At 49.8% G+C, this 16,358-nt stretch overlaps 5 protein-coding genes across 6 annotated transcripts; 3 read left to right on the top strand and 2 right to left on the bottom strand.

Annotated features, from left to right (window-relative positions):
• The first annotated feature begins 1,052 nt into the window (after positions 1-1,052).
• On the top strand, positions 1,053-5,736 carry LOC1272925 (neurogenic locus notch homolog protein 1). Of its 2 annotated transcripts, none has more exons than XM_061641808.1 (8): positions 1,053-1,268; positions 1,514-1,850; positions 2,565-2,791; positions 2,882-2,963; positions 4,171-4,262; positions 4,346-4,867; positions 4,951-5,041; positions 5,128-5,736. In XM_061641808.1, the coding sequence occupies exons 1-8, from the start codon at positions 1,266-1,268 to the stop codon at positions 5,265-5,267; spliced, it is 1,494 nt and encodes a 497-aa protein (XP_061497792.1). In that variant the 5' UTR covers positions 1,053-1,265; the 3' UTR covers positions 5,268-5,736. The 2 variants fall into 2 exon arrangements, with proteins under 2 accessions (XP_061497792.1, XP_311849.4); XM_311849.5 differs by having other exon boundaries at positions 1,514-1,601.
• A 282-nt stretch (positions 5,737-6,018) lies between these two features.
• LOC133391112 (delta-like protein A) lies at positions 6,019-7,403 on the top strand. The gene is made up of 4 exons (XM_061641810.1): positions 6,019-6,418; positions 6,763-6,814; positions 6,902-7,125; positions 7,239-7,403. Exons 1-4 carry the CDS (start codon positions 6,416-6,418, stop codon positions 7,314-7,316), a joined length of 357 nt encoding a protein of 118 aa, XP_061497794.1. The 5' UTR covers positions 6,019-6,415; the 3' UTR covers positions 7,317-7,403.
• LOC1272924 (ras-related protein Rab-35) lies at positions 7,392-10,310 on the bottom strand. The gene is made up of 4 exons (XM_311848.6): positions 9,815-10,310; positions 8,843-9,017; positions 8,592-8,716; positions 7,392-8,514 (listed from the first exon to the last, which is right to left on the bottom strand). Exons 1-4 carry the CDS (start codon positions 9,864-9,866, stop codon positions 8,258-8,260), a joined length of 609 nt encoding a protein of 202 aa, XP_311848.5. The 5' UTR covers positions 9,867-10,310; the 3' UTR covers positions 7,392-8,257.
• Positions 10,311-10,557: 247 nt separating this feature from the next.
• LOC1272923 (PHD finger protein 12) lies at positions 10,558-14,209 on the top strand. Its single transcript, XM_563067.5, has 6 exons — positions 10,558-10,735; positions 10,852-11,721; positions 11,826-12,474; positions 12,846-13,492; positions 13,558-13,862; positions 13,943-14,209. Exons 1-6 carry the CDS (start codon positions 10,667-10,669, stop codon positions 14,145-14,147), a joined length of 2,745 nt encoding a protein of 914 aa, XP_563067.4. The 5' UTR covers positions 10,558-10,666; the 3' UTR covers positions 14,148-14,209.
• Positions 14,210-14,253: 44 nt separating this feature from the next.
• On the bottom strand, positions 14,254-16,275 carry LOC1272922 (pyruvate dehydrogenase E1 component subunit alpha, mitochondrial). Its single transcript, XM_311846.6, has 6 exons — positions 15,964-16,275; positions 15,804-15,872; positions 15,069-15,633; positions 14,806-14,983; positions 14,596-14,740; positions 14,254-14,522 (listed from the first exon to the last, which is right to left on the bottom strand). Exons 1-6 carry the CDS (start codon positions 16,012-16,014, stop codon positions 14,337-14,339), a joined length of 1,194 nt encoding a protein of 397 aa, XP_311846.5. The 5' UTR covers positions 16,015-16,275; the 3' UTR covers positions 14,254-14,336.
• Positions 16,276-16,358: the final 83 nt, after the last annotated feature.

Genomic DNA, 16,358 nt, shown 5'->3' on the forward strand with positions numbered 1-16,358 from the left:
TTGTAAACGATCCATTCTCACGGATATTCCTGGACTGATTTCGCTTCTGATATTTCTTCAGGCACAGATTGATTCTCATTCCGGAGCTATTTCCAATTCTGGAGTCAATTCTGATTCCATTACCAGTGCAAATTACGATTCCCAATTACGTAGCCGATTTGGATTCCGGACTCTATTCCGCATTCAACATAGGAATTGGCTCCGAAGTCGACTCCGGATTCGGCTCCTGAGTCTACTCTGGAATTAGTACCGGAATCGGAATTGATTCCAGCATCGGAATCGGCTCCGGAATTGACTCCGTACACGGAATCGGAACCGCGTAGGTTCAATCCCGAGCTCCCACCACTAGTATGTATTATTTGCACTACAACGTTAGCTTTGGTTGTTTATTTGATATTCTTCCCCTTGCCTCCACCATGTTGGGTACAACTTCCTAATGGAACCTCTCTGCCACTCCCGCCATGTTCCGGAAGTGTCTCTACCAGGGGTTGTTCCCAAAGCGCTGATCTTGGTCTTTCCGCAAATGGAACAGATCGATCCGCGAGTAGCCGACGAGTCGTCGTAATGCAGCTTAACCTCGACCAAGGTTGACACGGAACACGTTTGGCAAAATCGGCGAACCTACGTTAGAACGCAAAGGCGCACACGCGGACCAAACCAACGTCTCCCGGGTGTCTTCAAGCGAAGCGCCATCATCGGTTGGGTCTCATAACTGCGGGGGTTGAAAATGAAACTCCCCTTCCTACCTGCACAAGCACACATGGTTTGGATTCTGTGGGGAGGGGGTGTGTAGTTCGGTCAACCTACCGGTGAGGTGGTAGTTGTATTGGTGTCGTTTAATTGTTTTTGGCTTTGGGTGTTTGGATTTGCAAGCGGTTTACGCCCGAGTGGGGACCGAGGAGACGGATGCTGGGGACGGATCCTCCAAGATCGCTGCGACGGGCGCGAAACAAGCGATGACCATTTACCGTTGTTGTTGTTGTTGTAATGCAGCGAGGGGCGGGGTGGGCGAGTTTTTATATATACCTCCACCGTCGGTGGTACTCGATCAGTTGGTTGACAATCGGTTTATCGAACCGATCGGATCCGAAAAACGGGCTAGAGTCCGCGTCCGCGAAAGTGTGTTGTGCACCGAAAACCTTGACGTGGTGTAACGAATTGTGCAATTGTGTGTGCAAACACCTAGGAAAGGGGCAGCTCGGGGTTGGAAAAACAATCGCAGTTGTTGTCGATTATTGTGTAATTTGTGAAGAACGTTGACAAACATGGTACGTTACTGAGCGGGTGCGATAGTTGATTAAAAATGGCGCACGTTCACGTAGCACTTCAGTAATTGGGTGCACTAAGCCCCGTGTTTTCGAGAATAAACAATGCAATCCCACGCTTATGTGAGCGCTTTGGTGTCCTTTTAGTGAACATTAGGTGCACACGTGTTGCGATATGTGAACTAAACAGCAACAGAAGAAACACCACCATTTTAATGTGTTTGCTGTCTTTTCCGGTTTGATTGCAGCATCCGGTACAGCCGTTGGCGAGTCCTGCCCGGGGCCGGTGGCTGCTGGCGCTGCTGGTGTTTGGAAACGTTTGGCTCGCCGCCGTAGGTACGCAACGGACCGTTTATCGGGCGGGCGACGAAATCGTCACGATAACGCGCACGAAAGTCGATCCGTCTACGGCCACCTCTCCCGTCTACTCCTACTACACGTACACGGCTCCGAACCCTCAGCCCGAGGTCGTGTACTACACGAACGCGCAGGGTATCACGACCAGACAGTATCAGTCCACCTCCGGGACGGTGGTGTCAGCCGGAAATCGCCGCATTGCCTACGATGACGGAACTGCGACGGAAGGCATTGGAATAGTTTTATTTTTCCCCTCCCACTCACTTTCTCACTTAATTTACATGCCCTAATCTTCACACCCTGTGCAAAATATGCTTGCTTTTCAAATGCACTCTCAGAGCGGATTGGATTAAAACTAATAGGACACAGCAGTTCGACACAATGCGAATCTAGGACACTCCTCCCACAAACTGTTCCCGCCGCAAGTGTTACCTTTCTGGCGCAACCGTTACGCAACTGACACTATTGGTGCGCTCCTGCTCTGATCACACATCGCACCTATTGTCTCACTGACACAGCGAATCGTAGTACACCATGACAAAGTGACGCACACCAAACTCCCCTCGCATGTCAGTCAAATTCAAATTCAACCGAAAGCTCGATGTGGCCATATTTGAGTCTTTGATTTTCACCTATTCCTACATCACTTTCTAATGACCAATAACTCCTGAAACAAACAAACATGTGTAGTATATGAGATAAACTAATCTGATTCACACTAATTTTTATCAAAAAATTAATACACTTGGAAGTGCAGTTTCTGTAAAAGTAGTTGTCGTGGTTGTAGTGTGTAGTAGTAGTGGTAGTAGTACGCAGTAGCAGTAGTTGCAGTAGTAATAGTACTCGAGCATATACCCATATTTCCATATTAACCTCGATTGCATAACCACGCTAACACCCCACCCGTCTTTCTCTACTTCCACCGCACGTGTCTCCTTATAGGGCAAGGATGTTCGCGCAATCCGTGCGGGGTAGGCGCCACGTGCCAGGAAACGGCCGGCGGCCGCCCGGTCTGTTCCTGCCCTGCCGGCTACAGCGGCAATCCGCTCGTCCAGTGTCGGCGGGCCGAGTGCCTCGACCATTCGGAATGCCGTGGCGATCAGGCCTGCCGTAACGGGAACTGCGTCAATCCTTGTGCGGGCGTGTGCGGTGTCAATGCCAACTGTGAGGTAAGCTAATCGGTGCCAATCGTTTGCACCGCAATTGGAGCAATGCACTCAGCTCACCGCGTTCTGCTCGATGATCTCTTTTTGCTGTAGGTGCGCAATCACGTGCCCGTGTGCAGCTGTCCCCGGGGCCGTACAGGAGATCCGTTCAGTAGCTGCCGTTTGCAGGACCCGGGTAAGTAACCGATCCCGATGCACAAACAAACCCACACTCCAAACAGTGCCCTCCCCCCCCTCCCCCCTGTTTCCCGGAAGAGATGGTACCGATCCGATCGCAGACTAACTAGGGCCTGCGTGATGATCTACATTAGCGCGGCACGATCGCGTAGTGGCAGGGGGAGGGTTAGTGTTTTGTTCTCAGCCACTGCCACACCTACGCGCTGCGGGGCGCGTGCGTCCATCCGGGTGGTTTTGCTGCCCCGGCATGTGGCGTGTAGTACGCCATCTGTAGAACTGGCTTACCTTGACTTTGAACCGACGTACCCAATGTTGGTGCGATTTCGATTATCGCGCGTACGCTGAAATGAATTCCACAGGTACCCAAACAAACAAACAAACAGTTTTGCAGCTGGAGGCGGCAACGGCAACACTTACTCAACACATCTTAGTGTAGGCTGCAACACGATGAAGCTATCCAGCTCACCAAGCAACGCGGTGTTTGTGGCGGTTCCGGTCTCCGGCGTCTTGATCGTCTTGATGGAGATGAGGGGAACCGTGCTTGACCAGAGAAACCGTAGCGGCACAGCCAACTCGATGTGTGATCCTCCTTTTTTAAAGTTCAAACATACAAAGATTTGGTGTTTGTTTAGGGTTTTATTAGCTTCGCCTGTGTAGGTAGAAAGCAACTTCGTTCGGATGTTCGGAATCGCGCTTCTTTGCGCTTATTATTGCCACTTTATAACAAAAAATGGCATCTCATTCACGTGGGCGATACTCCCGGAACAATCAAACGATCGAACGATGTACGCAAGCCATCACAACGCAACACAATGGTATATTGTATAGAAAAATCTGAATAATTTGCTGGTCGCCAAAATCCTACGCATCTAAACGGTGAGGCCGATGTTTGATGTAAGAAACCGTTTGAATACACGGGTGGAGGAAGCACTGTTTTTTCTGAACAACCAATCGACATACTGGTCCGAAGGTTGTCGCGTCCAAATATGGACCTCGTGGGGATATGGTAGCAGTACCTATGTATGTGAATATGCGTGCTTGTAAATTATGTCTGTAATTATTGCTTTTCAACGAGTTGCGAGCAATTATGCCTTGTATGGGATGGTAGTAAAATTTGACTCGATGTAATTTTGCCTGCTGCCGGGCTTGACTGTGCAAGGAGAGAAGAACGAAGTAGGATTTTTAATTCTTTCCCTATTTTGTAGAGGAGCTGTGCCGTCCGAGCCCTTGCGGATCCAACACTCAATGTAACGTAATCAATGGTGTACCGACGTGTTCCTGTTTGCCGGGCTATATTGTAAGTACATCCTTCTGACTGTTATTTGCCCCGGCTAAATGCTTTAATTCCCCACGATCATCCTCTCCACCCCTGCTCAATAGGGTTCTCCACTGTCCGGCTGCCGGCACGAGTGCGAATCGGACGGGGAGTGTAGCTCCAACCAGTACTGCAGCCAGTTCAAGTGCGCCAATGGGTGCAACCAGTGCGGCAAGGGTGCGACCTGTGCCCGGGTAACGAACCATCGGGCCGTTTGCGAATGCCCGAAGGGGTACATTGGCAGCCCGTTCACCGAGTGCCGGCCGGAGTGTTTCGGCGATCGCGACTGTCCCGCCGGTCGGCCGGCCTGCATCTACGGCATCTGCAAAAACCCGTGCGAAGGGGCGTGCGGTGTAAATGCGGACTGCAATCTGCGCGGCCTGACGCCGGTGTGCAGCTGCCCGCGCGACATGACCGGCGATCCGTTCATCAGCTGCCGGCCGTTTACGAAGGAAGACCTGTGCAGCCCGAACCCGTGCGGCACGAATGCGGTCTGTACGCCCGGGTATGACCGCAGCAACCAGGAACGGCCCGTGTGCACCTGCCCGCCTGGCTACACTGGCAATGCACTGAGCAGCTGTGTGAGAGTAAGTTACTACTACTATCTGTAAACATTTGTGGTCGACGAGAAGGTGACGAGTTTTTTACCACCCCCACTTTTTGCGTACAGGGCGAATGCCAAAGTGATGCAGAATGTGCTGATCATAAGGCTTGCATCGCGTACCAGTGTGTCGATCCTTGCAGTGGACAGTGCGGAGTTGGTACGTTTACCCGCTTGCGGAATGGATGTGTGTTTGCCACACGGTTCTAAATCGTTGTTTTTTTTTTTTGGTCCCCATTTTCCCAGGTGCTCAGTGCCAAGCGAAGCGCCATCTTGCCGTCTGTACCTGTCCGGCGGGCACACAGGGCGATGCGCTGGTATCGTGCCGTACGGCCCGCAACTACCCAGTGGCTCGATATAACAAGAAACGAAATGCAGTTCCCTAACCCCACTGTCGTCCTCCTCCCTTTTGCATTGCACGGCAATTGAGTGTTTGTGTTTGTCGCTGCCACCCGGGCATGATCCGGAACACCTCAAGCTAGTCGCTATAGCGAACGAATCGACCGAGACGTTCGAATGCTTCATCTTTAACTTATTGAACCATCATATCTCACCAGCTCCCCTCCTTCACCCTTCATAGCCGATAACTTTTTGTGAATAGTTTTAACTGCCACCGACATGAGCGACCGAATGCTCCCCCCCAAAATGTGGGGCAACAACACGATGAGCGAACGATAACGGGTAACTTAAACGTGCGATTATTCTTTACATTTCGACTACTACTACCAGAAAATCGACTATGGTTATGACTATGGTGGTTTTATAAAAAAAGAAAAAGAAATAATACACTGAAATCATTCAAAATATGACAAAATTAAAATGAAATAAAACATAATTTTCCACGAAAAAAAAGAATGTCCCTAATTTCAATACTCAATTTACAAATGTGCATTATTACCGATCTGGCATTGGCTGTAGTTGGAAGGAACCAGAAACACAATGCTTTCCCATGATGCACACATCCGATACTGAGCGGAGGGTAAATTCCCAATTATTCATCCCACCGATATGCGTGCCTCGACGTTTGCGCTGCCTTTTGATCTTTATCGCGTTGTTAGCAGTAATGCGGTTCGCTCTGCGCAAAGGCGACGCTTGCGCATCAGCCCACGTGCTCCGTGAAATACCTGTAAACATTGTGCGCAAATCGTAATATTTTAACAGCATTGTACTTTAAACCACATTTCTATGACCAGCACACCACAGGTCAACGAATCCTACCGCCGGTGGGCACAGGTGTCCGAGCGTTTGAAGGTTCGTGTGGTGGTTTCGTGCCTGCCGTAGTTTGCATCAATTAGTCAATCTATTTCATTTTACGCACGCTCCACAAAACAATTGCCATTGATGAAGGCACATAGTTCCGTGAGAAAACGGTTTGCCTGGGATGGATGATGCTGGGCTAGATTTAATATAGCTGTTGCATCCAGTGCCTCGTAATCAGTACACTGGTGTAGCTCGCACAATCCACAGCGCGGTTTGGAAGGATCCGCAATAATAAGTTTGAAAAATCGGTTGTGCTAAGTGAAATATCATAGCTATGGTACGTTACATGTTTCGGTACAAAACGCATAGAAAAGTTTGCAATTACGCTACGCCCAATAGTAATCTAGTTTTGGGAGAAAAATTAGCTGGTGGTGATATGAGTTAAGCAGTATGCAGTGAATAAGAAATAAAACTTTAAATAATATCGTAAAAAAATCGTAAAAGGTTCTAATGATTCTGATTGTCTGCTACTGATGAAAGATAAAACAGTTTACGTTTCAATTGTTTGTGACGAATCGGTTCAACCCGTTCCGGACTCAAAGCAATCCAAATCAATATGTATAAACATTCATGTTTGTTTGTTTTGTTTCCTTTTTTTCCCCCTATCGTTTCTGATCGCAGTTTAAATTGGCAGTGTTTGGTATCGTTCTGGCGATTATTAGTCACAGCAATGGTGAGTAACACACCACATGGTGAGAAGAAGAAATTTAAGCCATTCTCATATTGCCAACCGTCCTTCGTTTCTCCCCAATGCTCACAGCTCAATGTCCCGATAATCCGTGCGGGATACAGGCCTCGTGCCGGTTAAACTCCGCCGGGATTCCGGTATGCTCCTGCCCGTTCGGATACTTGGGCGATCCGTTCAAAGAATGCGTACGGCCAGAGTGCGTGAGCGACGGTGACTGTACCGAGTTCCAGGGCTGCCGCAAGGGAAAATGTGTCGATCCGTGTATTTACAGCTGCGGTACCAATGCGGCATGCTCGGTAAGAATGAATGTTCTCGAGGCGGATTAACCGCGTCATTGATGTACGTATAGAATGGCAGCACCGTTGATTTCGCTTGTTTGTTTGTTTGTTTTGCCCATTTTGCCCGTTAGACCAAACATCACGTTCCGGTTTGCTACTGTCCCGAAGGTTCCACCGGCAGTCCATTCGAGCGATGTGATCCGTTGTAGAAGGCGCGCAGTTTCGGTTCGTGTTTGTTAAAGTTATGTTTGTAAATGAATACCATTTAATGAAAATCGATACAGTTTTGTTTACCATTTCGTTTAGTTTCCACTTTTTTTATACAATGTTTTTCGATAAGCTTTGATTTTTCGTGTCTATCCGTTGTGACCGGTTCGGCGCTGGTTTTTGTGTGTGTGTGTGTGTTAAATATACGATTTAAACCAAGAAAATCATAATGAAGCATTTTACAATTACCATAATAATAATTATTATTATTACTGTTACACGCTTACGCTTACGAGGGGGAGGGTTTGCTGGAAAGAACGGTGAGAAGTGTTGTTGCTTCATGGGTTTCGGAATTCGCGACAGCATGTTTGTTGGTTTTGTTGGGTAGGATTCGTGGAGCTTGGGAGTCAGAGATGTTCGGCGAGTGACAAACAAATCGGCATCGGCAAACAAAAAGAACCCACACATAACCGGTGTCAGGATTGTGGCCGCATTGTGGAATGGTGGTCGGCGCTTTGGGTCGTCCTAGATTAGAGCTTCTTCTTCGAAGGCCAATGCGTTCATCAAGCACGCATCTACCGTACAGCTTGTCCAGTCTCTTCGTTCAATACTATCGAGGCCAATATCATACGCAATCGTGCCACCGATCAGCGGTGGCCTTTCACCTTATTTGCGCACCGTAATAGTGTGTGCGATAAAATTTCGGAATTTGCTGTGCTATTTGTTCTCTACTCCTATGTACGCACTTGTACGATGCATGTTGCCGTTCTCCGTTCGCCCGACCAGTTGCAGTTATGTTTGAGGCAGTAGATGCAGTAAATATGTTACAGAAACACAAAACACCCATCCGTGGCTACAGCTAACACTCACGGAAGCATACCCCCACGGCACGGGACGTGCCAACATAAAGGCTACCCACTCACCCCTGCACCCACCACGACCATTAGCAACACTTGTTCTTCTTTTTGTGCGTACCCTTTTTGAGCTGTACCGTATCGTTGTTCGTTTCCGACTGTTGCTGCTTTTGCGTCTGCTTCTTGTGCCTCAGGACCTGCTCGGTGATGGCGAGGAACATCTCCTCCACGTTTAGATTATCTTTGGCGGATGTTTCAAACAGCTTGATCTCCATCTGGTTGGCGAAACGCTCCGCATCCTCCGTGGTAACTACCTTGCGCGTTGGATCGTCATTTTTGTTGCCAACTGAAATGCAAAAAATCGAGTACAATGGAGTGCGTGCGAAGCGGCGTTCGTGATTTGGGGTTGACCCGTGTTCTTACCTAGTACTTTGTTTACTATATCGCAGTTCGATTCGATCTCCTGCAGCCAGCGCTTCACGTTACCGAACGATTCGCCATTGGTCACGTCATACACCACGATGACGCCGTGTGTTCCGCGATAGTAGCTGCAAACCATGCGTATGATAAGGGACAAGACAGGGGGAGGAAAAAAAAGTTCTCATCATTCAACGCTCCATTTAGCACCGTTCTCCGCGTGACGCAGGCCAGCGATCGTGTACTGGCGATCTTACGTGTTGGTGATCGTCCTAAACCGTTCCTGCCCGGCCGTGTCCCAGATTTGCAGCTTCACCCGCTCACCATTGATCACCACTGTGCGTATCTTGAAGTCCACGCCGATGGTCGTAATGTAGCTTCCGGAGAATGTGTTGTCCGAGAAACGAATCAGCAGCGAGGACTTGCCGACGCCTAGAGCGATCAAAAAGGTCGATTGTTTGCGAAATTAATTATAAGTAGGCCGGTCCGGGTTAGTATCAATGGGATGAGCGAAATGGGATGCTGGGAAAGAATGTAAGGCAAACCGACGGGCCGGGCAATGCATGTGTTCCCATGTACGGTCTCAAATCGACAAACTGTGCTGTGCTTATCCTAATGGGGCAATTTTTTCACAACTTTTTATCAGTTCTGGGTAGCTTATCAATTGAGATGATGACCGAACGACCAGCGTTAGATTTAGATTTGGCCACCGAGAGTGGACTAGCAAATGAAAAAAACAAATTTGCAGAAGCATAAAAGTAGTAGCGGCAGCATAAAAATAAATATTACTCCCAACCACTGCTGATAAGGGAGCATTGATATAGCGGCCCCGTTTTACGATCGTACGCACAATACAATTGGCGACTCGGTTAGTCACCGCCCTGGACAGAAAGGCGGGCCACTTGGAACATGGGGGTTCGAAATGTGTCTTCCTCGATCTAGAAGACACACAGCAGCGCAACCACGAATAATGAAGCTAAACCCTTGGCTCACGCACGTCCGGACGGACGGTTGCTTTCTTTGTTTACGATGGTTGAAGAAGACAATGAACACTCGCCACTCGTTCGCAAGAAGACGCACAATCCGCCCGAGGGGGTGTTTAGCGGCAACACATCATCTGACAACATTCGCCCATCGATGCCTAGGCGCCCTTCCTCCTGCCCAGCACTCCCGCTTGCCGCAGACTCCTCACTACCCGAAACTGCGACCCCACCAAGCCCCTCACTTACCGCTGTCGCCAATAATAAGCAATTTAAACAAATGATCATACTCCCGGGCCATTATCGGATCACTTGCTTCGTTGGGATTTGGCTACACACACGCACACACACTTGGGGCCAGACACTTCGCCTCCCTGAAATGCTGGGACACACTCGCTGCGTTCGTCGTTCCCTTCCCTTTCCTGTTGTGGCTCGCACAGCGCTAATCGGTGTTTTCTATCGATCAGCAACAACGCAACGCAGCGGAAAACATAGCATCCGGAAGGCGAGATACGCGGTCGGGTAGCGGGTAGCACAGGCTGCACCGGACTGCGGCGAAAACGAAAGGAAACACAAGAAAAAACGGATTTTACGAGCAGGAAACACAAAACACGACAAGACAGAAATCACATCATAAGACGATTTTGTCACAATTATGATTCCTTTCCAACACACACGCACACACGCAAAGACCGAAACAGAGCGTTTTTTTGTTGCGTTGTGTCAACTTTGGCTCTGACAGCTGAGGTCGTTAGAGCAGTTGGTCGAAGGTGGGTTTTGTTATTTTTTTATAGAGGAAATGTCGTTTTTTCCACGTTTCTTCGTATATTGGAGCAAAACTTAATTTATGACAAAGAAAATAATATCTGAAAAGTTTGATTTGAAGTAGTTTCCCTTCGCAATACCTTTTCGGGGAATTTTGAACCAAACAAACCAGTCAATGTGTCCACCCACTAGGCACCGCGTACATGCCGAGGTAAACAGACACATTGCAATCTGTCAGCGCTTCACAAACAAAGTGGTGCTGGTTGTGCTTGTGCGGAGAGTGGCGTTTATCTGAGCATCCTTCCAGTTGCTGGACCCGAAACCAATCGCACAAAAATGAACGCCAAAATAGGCAAGCAGCGTGCTCAACCGGACGACATGATGGCCACCGGTGGCCTAATGCCGGTAAGTGATCGTGCCAAGTGCTCATTCATAATTTCCGCTGGCCAGTGGGCTGCTGAACGAAACGGCACGGAACGGTGTGTTATAATGTGGCGCTTTTTCGCCGTCCCTACTTGCAGCTCATCCAGGCCCTCATTAAGCCACCGGAATCGATGGATTCGCTCGGACGCAACCAGCAAAAGCGGAACAACCATCCGTACTACAGGAAGCCGGGACGGGGACACAATAACGATACGTGCGATTCGTGCAAGGAGGGCGGCGCACTGCTCTGCTGCGACCGATGTCCATCCTCCTTCCACCTGGGGTGTCACGATCCGCCACTCTCGGAGGAGGAAATACCGTACGGGCAGTGGGTCTGCCATACGTGCAAATGCAAATCGGCGATGAACGTTAGTGACGCGTGGGGCACGGGCGGAAAGCTACGGGTGCGCGATCGCAGCCTGTCCCACAAAAGCTTCACCTCGAGCAGCTCCGGCGGTAAGCATTCGCACGATGGTGACAATAACGATTCGCTAGCAGGCTGCAGCGAACCAACAACGCCCCCGTCGGAGGCGATTGCGATGAGTTCAGCTGCTTCGCTGGCCGCTGACCTGGAGCAGATCGAATCGCGCGCGGAGAAAAAGTGGGACGAGTGTAGTAAAACCACTAACTCGCCATTCGATCAGCTCATAGAAGCGGCTCGGATACTCAATCCGAAGCAATTTGAGCTACCTGTCGAAATGGAAATGTGCATCCCATTTCCGGGGGCGGAAAAGGTAGATGGGATGGGTAAGCGGAACAAACCGAAAAAGATGCACGAGCTCGATAGTCAGGGATTGGTGCCGCTGCCCGCAAGAACGTGCCACAGCTGTGGGCAGTCTTGCCGAAAGGCGCCACTGATCGCTTGCGATTACTGTGAGCTGGTGTTCCACCAGGACTGTCTTGATCCGCCGCTTACGGCAATGCCCACGACGATGTGGATGTGCCCGAACCACGTTGAACAGTATGTGGTAAGTATCGCTGCTTCGTGTTGATTTAAATTGATTTAATGAAAATAGGTGATTCTGAAGTGAGAGGCAGATATTAATTAGCATTTCTGTTTCGTTCTCTGTAGGACTCCAAACTGGTCACCTCTGTTTCGCTAACCGAGCGCATACGGTTGTGGAATCGGTTCAGCAACGATATTGAGCACGACACGGTTAAAACCGAATTCCTGCGCAAAGTGCACCGCAAAAATCCTCCATTTCGGTTGAAGCAAAAGTTTCGCCAGCGGACTAAAATCATTGTACCACCGTCGATCGAGTATCACTACCAGCATCGTGCACCGCTGCTGCCTTCGCTTACGACGTTCCTGCGATCGCGACAGGTGAACCCTTCCATGCATTTCCAGGATGCACAGCCCGTTCAGTACGATGACGAGACGCTGCTACAGATAGTGGAACGCGAGCTGCAAGCGATCGAGGAAGCGGACGAACGAATGGGTTTTGAAAAACAGAACACAGGCGAAGATGGAAGTGGTGATGAATGTGCAGAGGAAACTGAGCAGAAAACGGACGACGGAAAAGCTGGCGGACACGATGCTGGATGTAATGGCAGGTGCGAGGATGTTAAGATGGAAATTGATTCGGTCGTTGAAAATGGTAGCAGCAATGTTGATGGTGGTACAGTCGATGCAGCTAATAGTTCTGTGGCACCAAGCTCAAGCTCGAACGCAGCAAATAATACGATAAACATTACTGAATCATGTTATCAAAATGAACATGGTAAGGCGAAACGGATTTATTATTCTGTATTATTTTGTTATAGTTAGCATTATTCACTTGCTGTATTCTTGTTAAGCTTATTCTATAGGATTTTCTAATAATTTAATTAATAATGTTCATTATTTTTTTATTTTTATGGAAGTCATATTAATATAAATAATACATTAATTTATTCGTAATATTATTTTATTCGCTAGAAAAACGCGGGGGTGAAAGGATAGTAGCGATGTAATGAGCAATTAGATTTACTCTGTCTTTTATGTTCTTTATTTTAATCGTAGAGTTCTTGTTTCTTGGTTTGCATTCGCGTGGTTTTGTTAAAACATAATAATATAAGCAAATAATTTTACCCCCATCACTTTCACTTACAGCAATGCGAGAGCTGGATAATCTGGGGCCGGCGTTGATTAAACTACTGGCAGTGCAGCGCATGCAACAACTCATAGCGGAACATCCCGATCTGCTGGTTAGTTCCACATCCAACGGTACCACACATGAGGAAGCAATCGCACAGCTGTGCCAGAGTGAGGACGATCTCAAGAAGATGCCACTCCCCAGCGAGCTGCTGACGAAGGACGATATCGAGCGAATAGCGCGCGAGTTTACGGCGGCCAACGGTAGTGCGCTGAACGCAAAGCTGCAGTCGGAATTGAGAAAGCAAAAGCAAAGACCTAATAATGGGTCAAGCAATGGAAACTCTATTAATCCTCTGGCCATGCAAGATGTGTCGGATGCAACCGTAACTACCTCCTCGAAGAAGGACGCCCTGACCGAGCTGACGACCCGCATAGTGAACCAGGCGCAACACCAGCAAATACGGGTGCGGGCCGCACTGACCTGGATCAATCTGGACCAGGAGGGATACTTTTGCTTTGAAAAAGTGGACGCATCCGATGCGATCTGCATGTCGTACCGCTCCTTTACGGTCGGTTCCGGACCGGGGAACGATGTAACGCTCGCCAAGTATGGTGACTGTTGCTGCACATCCAGCCGCCATGCAATCATCTTCTACGATGAGGTATAATGGTGCAGCCGAGCCTGTGACCTTCATGTTAGTAAGTTGCGTTATTTGTTTCCCTTCAGGTTACGCAAATGTTTGAGCTCATCAACTACTCCGAGTTCGGGACGGAGGTGAATGGGCATCTGTACGCTTGCGATTTCAGCGATCACTCGGGAACGGAGTACGATCCGGCGTACAGTCAATATGGCAACGCGGCGGACACCGTGACGGACGGTAAGAAAGCATCAATCAACGCGGGACAGGAGCACAGTGCAGCGGCAAAATGTGATCCGCGGAATCAGCTTAAACAGGATGTGCAGAGCATACTCGAAAAATCTCGCAAAACAAGGGAACAAAGGAAAGCGGAAGAGGCTTACGCCTCTGCTTGGTAAGTCAAGGGTTGCTCCAATCGATGACGATTGTTTCTAACAAGCATTCTTGTCTGTGTATTCATTTCCCATGCGATAGTATGGCCGATCGATCCCTGCCACTGTGCAAGTGCTCACCGGAACGACGAATTCCAACACGTGCGTGCGGCTGGGAGGGCAGTGCCATCCTGTACCACGGTGCACTGATTCGCTTCGGTTGCCACGCGTTCGTCTTTACCATCGTCGACTTCGACGAGGGACAGGATGAGTTTGAGGATTCGTACCGGGATAGCGACAGCGACTAACTCTGCGCTGCTCAATACCTACCTATTTCGATCTGTTGAATAAAATTGAACTAAATACTCTACACAGTGCCAGTGCCAATGCAGTGCTTGAGGTGTAGCCCGAAAGTAAAAGTGTAAGACTAATCTGTATTTGGTTGGTTTTCCACGTCAAAGGTCACTTGATGAATGGTGTACGGCGCTGCAGGTGCATTACAGGTTAACGGCACGGTTCAGTGTGGCGTGCTTAAGCCACGACCCGGGATTACAACCGCGGATTGGTCCCTCCTGGTTTTGGCTGTACACGTCGGTCGAAAGTTCCGGCAGGCCAATTTCGGCATCTGCCTTAGCTTGCTTGGTCGCCTCGTCCACCTCCTTCTTAATCTGATTGTCCATGGCCTGTGAAGCAACGTGAAAGTAGAGTGAGAAAGGAAGTACGCCAGTAAAACTGGGCGCGGCCGTGCTAAAATACCTTTAACTCATCTGCCGTCACTAAACCGGCGGCGAGAATCTTATCCTTAAACGAAGAGATGGGATCACGCGTCTGGCGCACCTCTTGTACCTCCTCGCGCGTACGATAGCTCGTGCCCGGATCGGACATGGAGTGGCCGGAATAGCTGCAGCGACAAACAGTATTAATATCGAGTACTGTGTAGGGTTACGTTTCCCTTCCACCGCTTACCGGTAAGTATACACCTCCATCACAACCGGACCCACGTTCAGCACATGGTTGATGGCAAACTCGGTGGCCAGCCGGACCGCAACCACATCCATACCGTCCACCCAGATGCCCGGCAGCACGTCGCCGCGTTGATAGTAGTTCACGTTGCAAGAGCCACGCTCGGCACTCGTTCCCATACCTGCGTGTGTTAAGAATGACGGCAAATCAGATCAGTTACGGATGTCACGGACCATCACTGCCTGAAAACACAACGAGCTCCTCACCGTAGCCATTGTTTTCGCACACAAAGATGCACGGCAGCTTCCACAGATGGGCCATGTTGTACGCCTCGAAGATCTGGCCCTGGTTGGCCGCACCGTCACCGTACAGCGCCAGACAGACGCCCTCGTTGCCCTTGTACTTGCAGGCCAGCGCAACACCGGCACCGAGCGGGACCTGGGCCCCCACGATCCCGTTGCCGCCGTAAAAGTTCGGCGCGTACATGTGCATCGAACCGCCCTTGCCCCGCGCGCAGCCACCCTGCTTGCCGGCCAGCTCGCACAGCACGCCCTGCGGCGAGACGCCCATCAGGTACGTCCAGCCGTGCACCCGGTAGGCGGAGATGATGTTGTCCTGGGGGCGCATCGCACCCTTCATGCCGACGGCGCACGCCTCCTGCCCCGAGTACAGATGGCAGAACCCGCGCACCAGCTTCTCCTTGTACAGGTTGCCGGCCGACGTTTCCAGCCGCCGGATCGTTTGCATCTGCCGATAGTACTTGACCGCTTCATCTTTCGTCACCTTGCCGGTGGTCGGGGGCCCTTCCTTGAGGTTGTGCAGTTTGAAGGGCTGCAAAGAGGAGGAGCGTTTATCAGCAAACTTAGCGTACTTAGTGGGTGGTGAAAAAAGTACGATGCGGAAAGTGTTCGATAATGATGAGACACGGTTGATGCAAATAAAAAAACCGCGCTCAAGGTCAACAAATTCCCGACTCCGCACGGTGCGGACACCGCTCTTACCTTTGTCTCGAACGTTGCCTCGGTTGCATAATTTTTCACCGACACTAGCGTGCCAGGGACCACTGCCGTCTGGAAGAAAGCACAGTGCAGGAGCGTTGAATCAATTGCACAGTTCGATTAAGAAAGCTGGTTCGATTTGGCTTTTTTTTCTTTATTTTACCTGTTGCCGCAGGATCCTCGGTACAAGCGATCCCAGTCCTGTTTTGATCATTCTGCGGCGGATAAAAATGTGTGTAAAGTGATCGGATCAGTGCAACCGTTGCAACACTACTGTTCGGCTCGTCGTTGTCGCGGTAACGACGGCCGAGCGTTGGTCTAGCAATCCACAAACCCGCACGCTCACATTCGTACGGTGCACACACACACACACACACGCGTGCGAATGATGATGTGCGGTTAGTTTAGGGTTTGCAAAAATAGTGTATTCGCGGATGCATCGAGCGGTGGTGCGGTCGCGCGTGCATCAGTGCAATGAATGCAGCGATGGTGGTCTGTGTGTGTGTGTGTGTTTGCGACGGTGTTGGTGGCAATAGAATAAACCAGTACACCGCACGT

This window comes from Anopheles gambiae, chromosome 2 (assembly GCF_943734735.2).
Source record: "Anopheles gambiae chromosome 2, idAnoGambNW_F1_1, whole genome shotgun sequence".
In the NCBI taxonomy this organism is placed as follows: domain Eukaryota; kingdom Metazoa; phylum Arthropoda; class Insecta; order Diptera; family Culicidae; genus Anopheles; species Anopheles gambiae.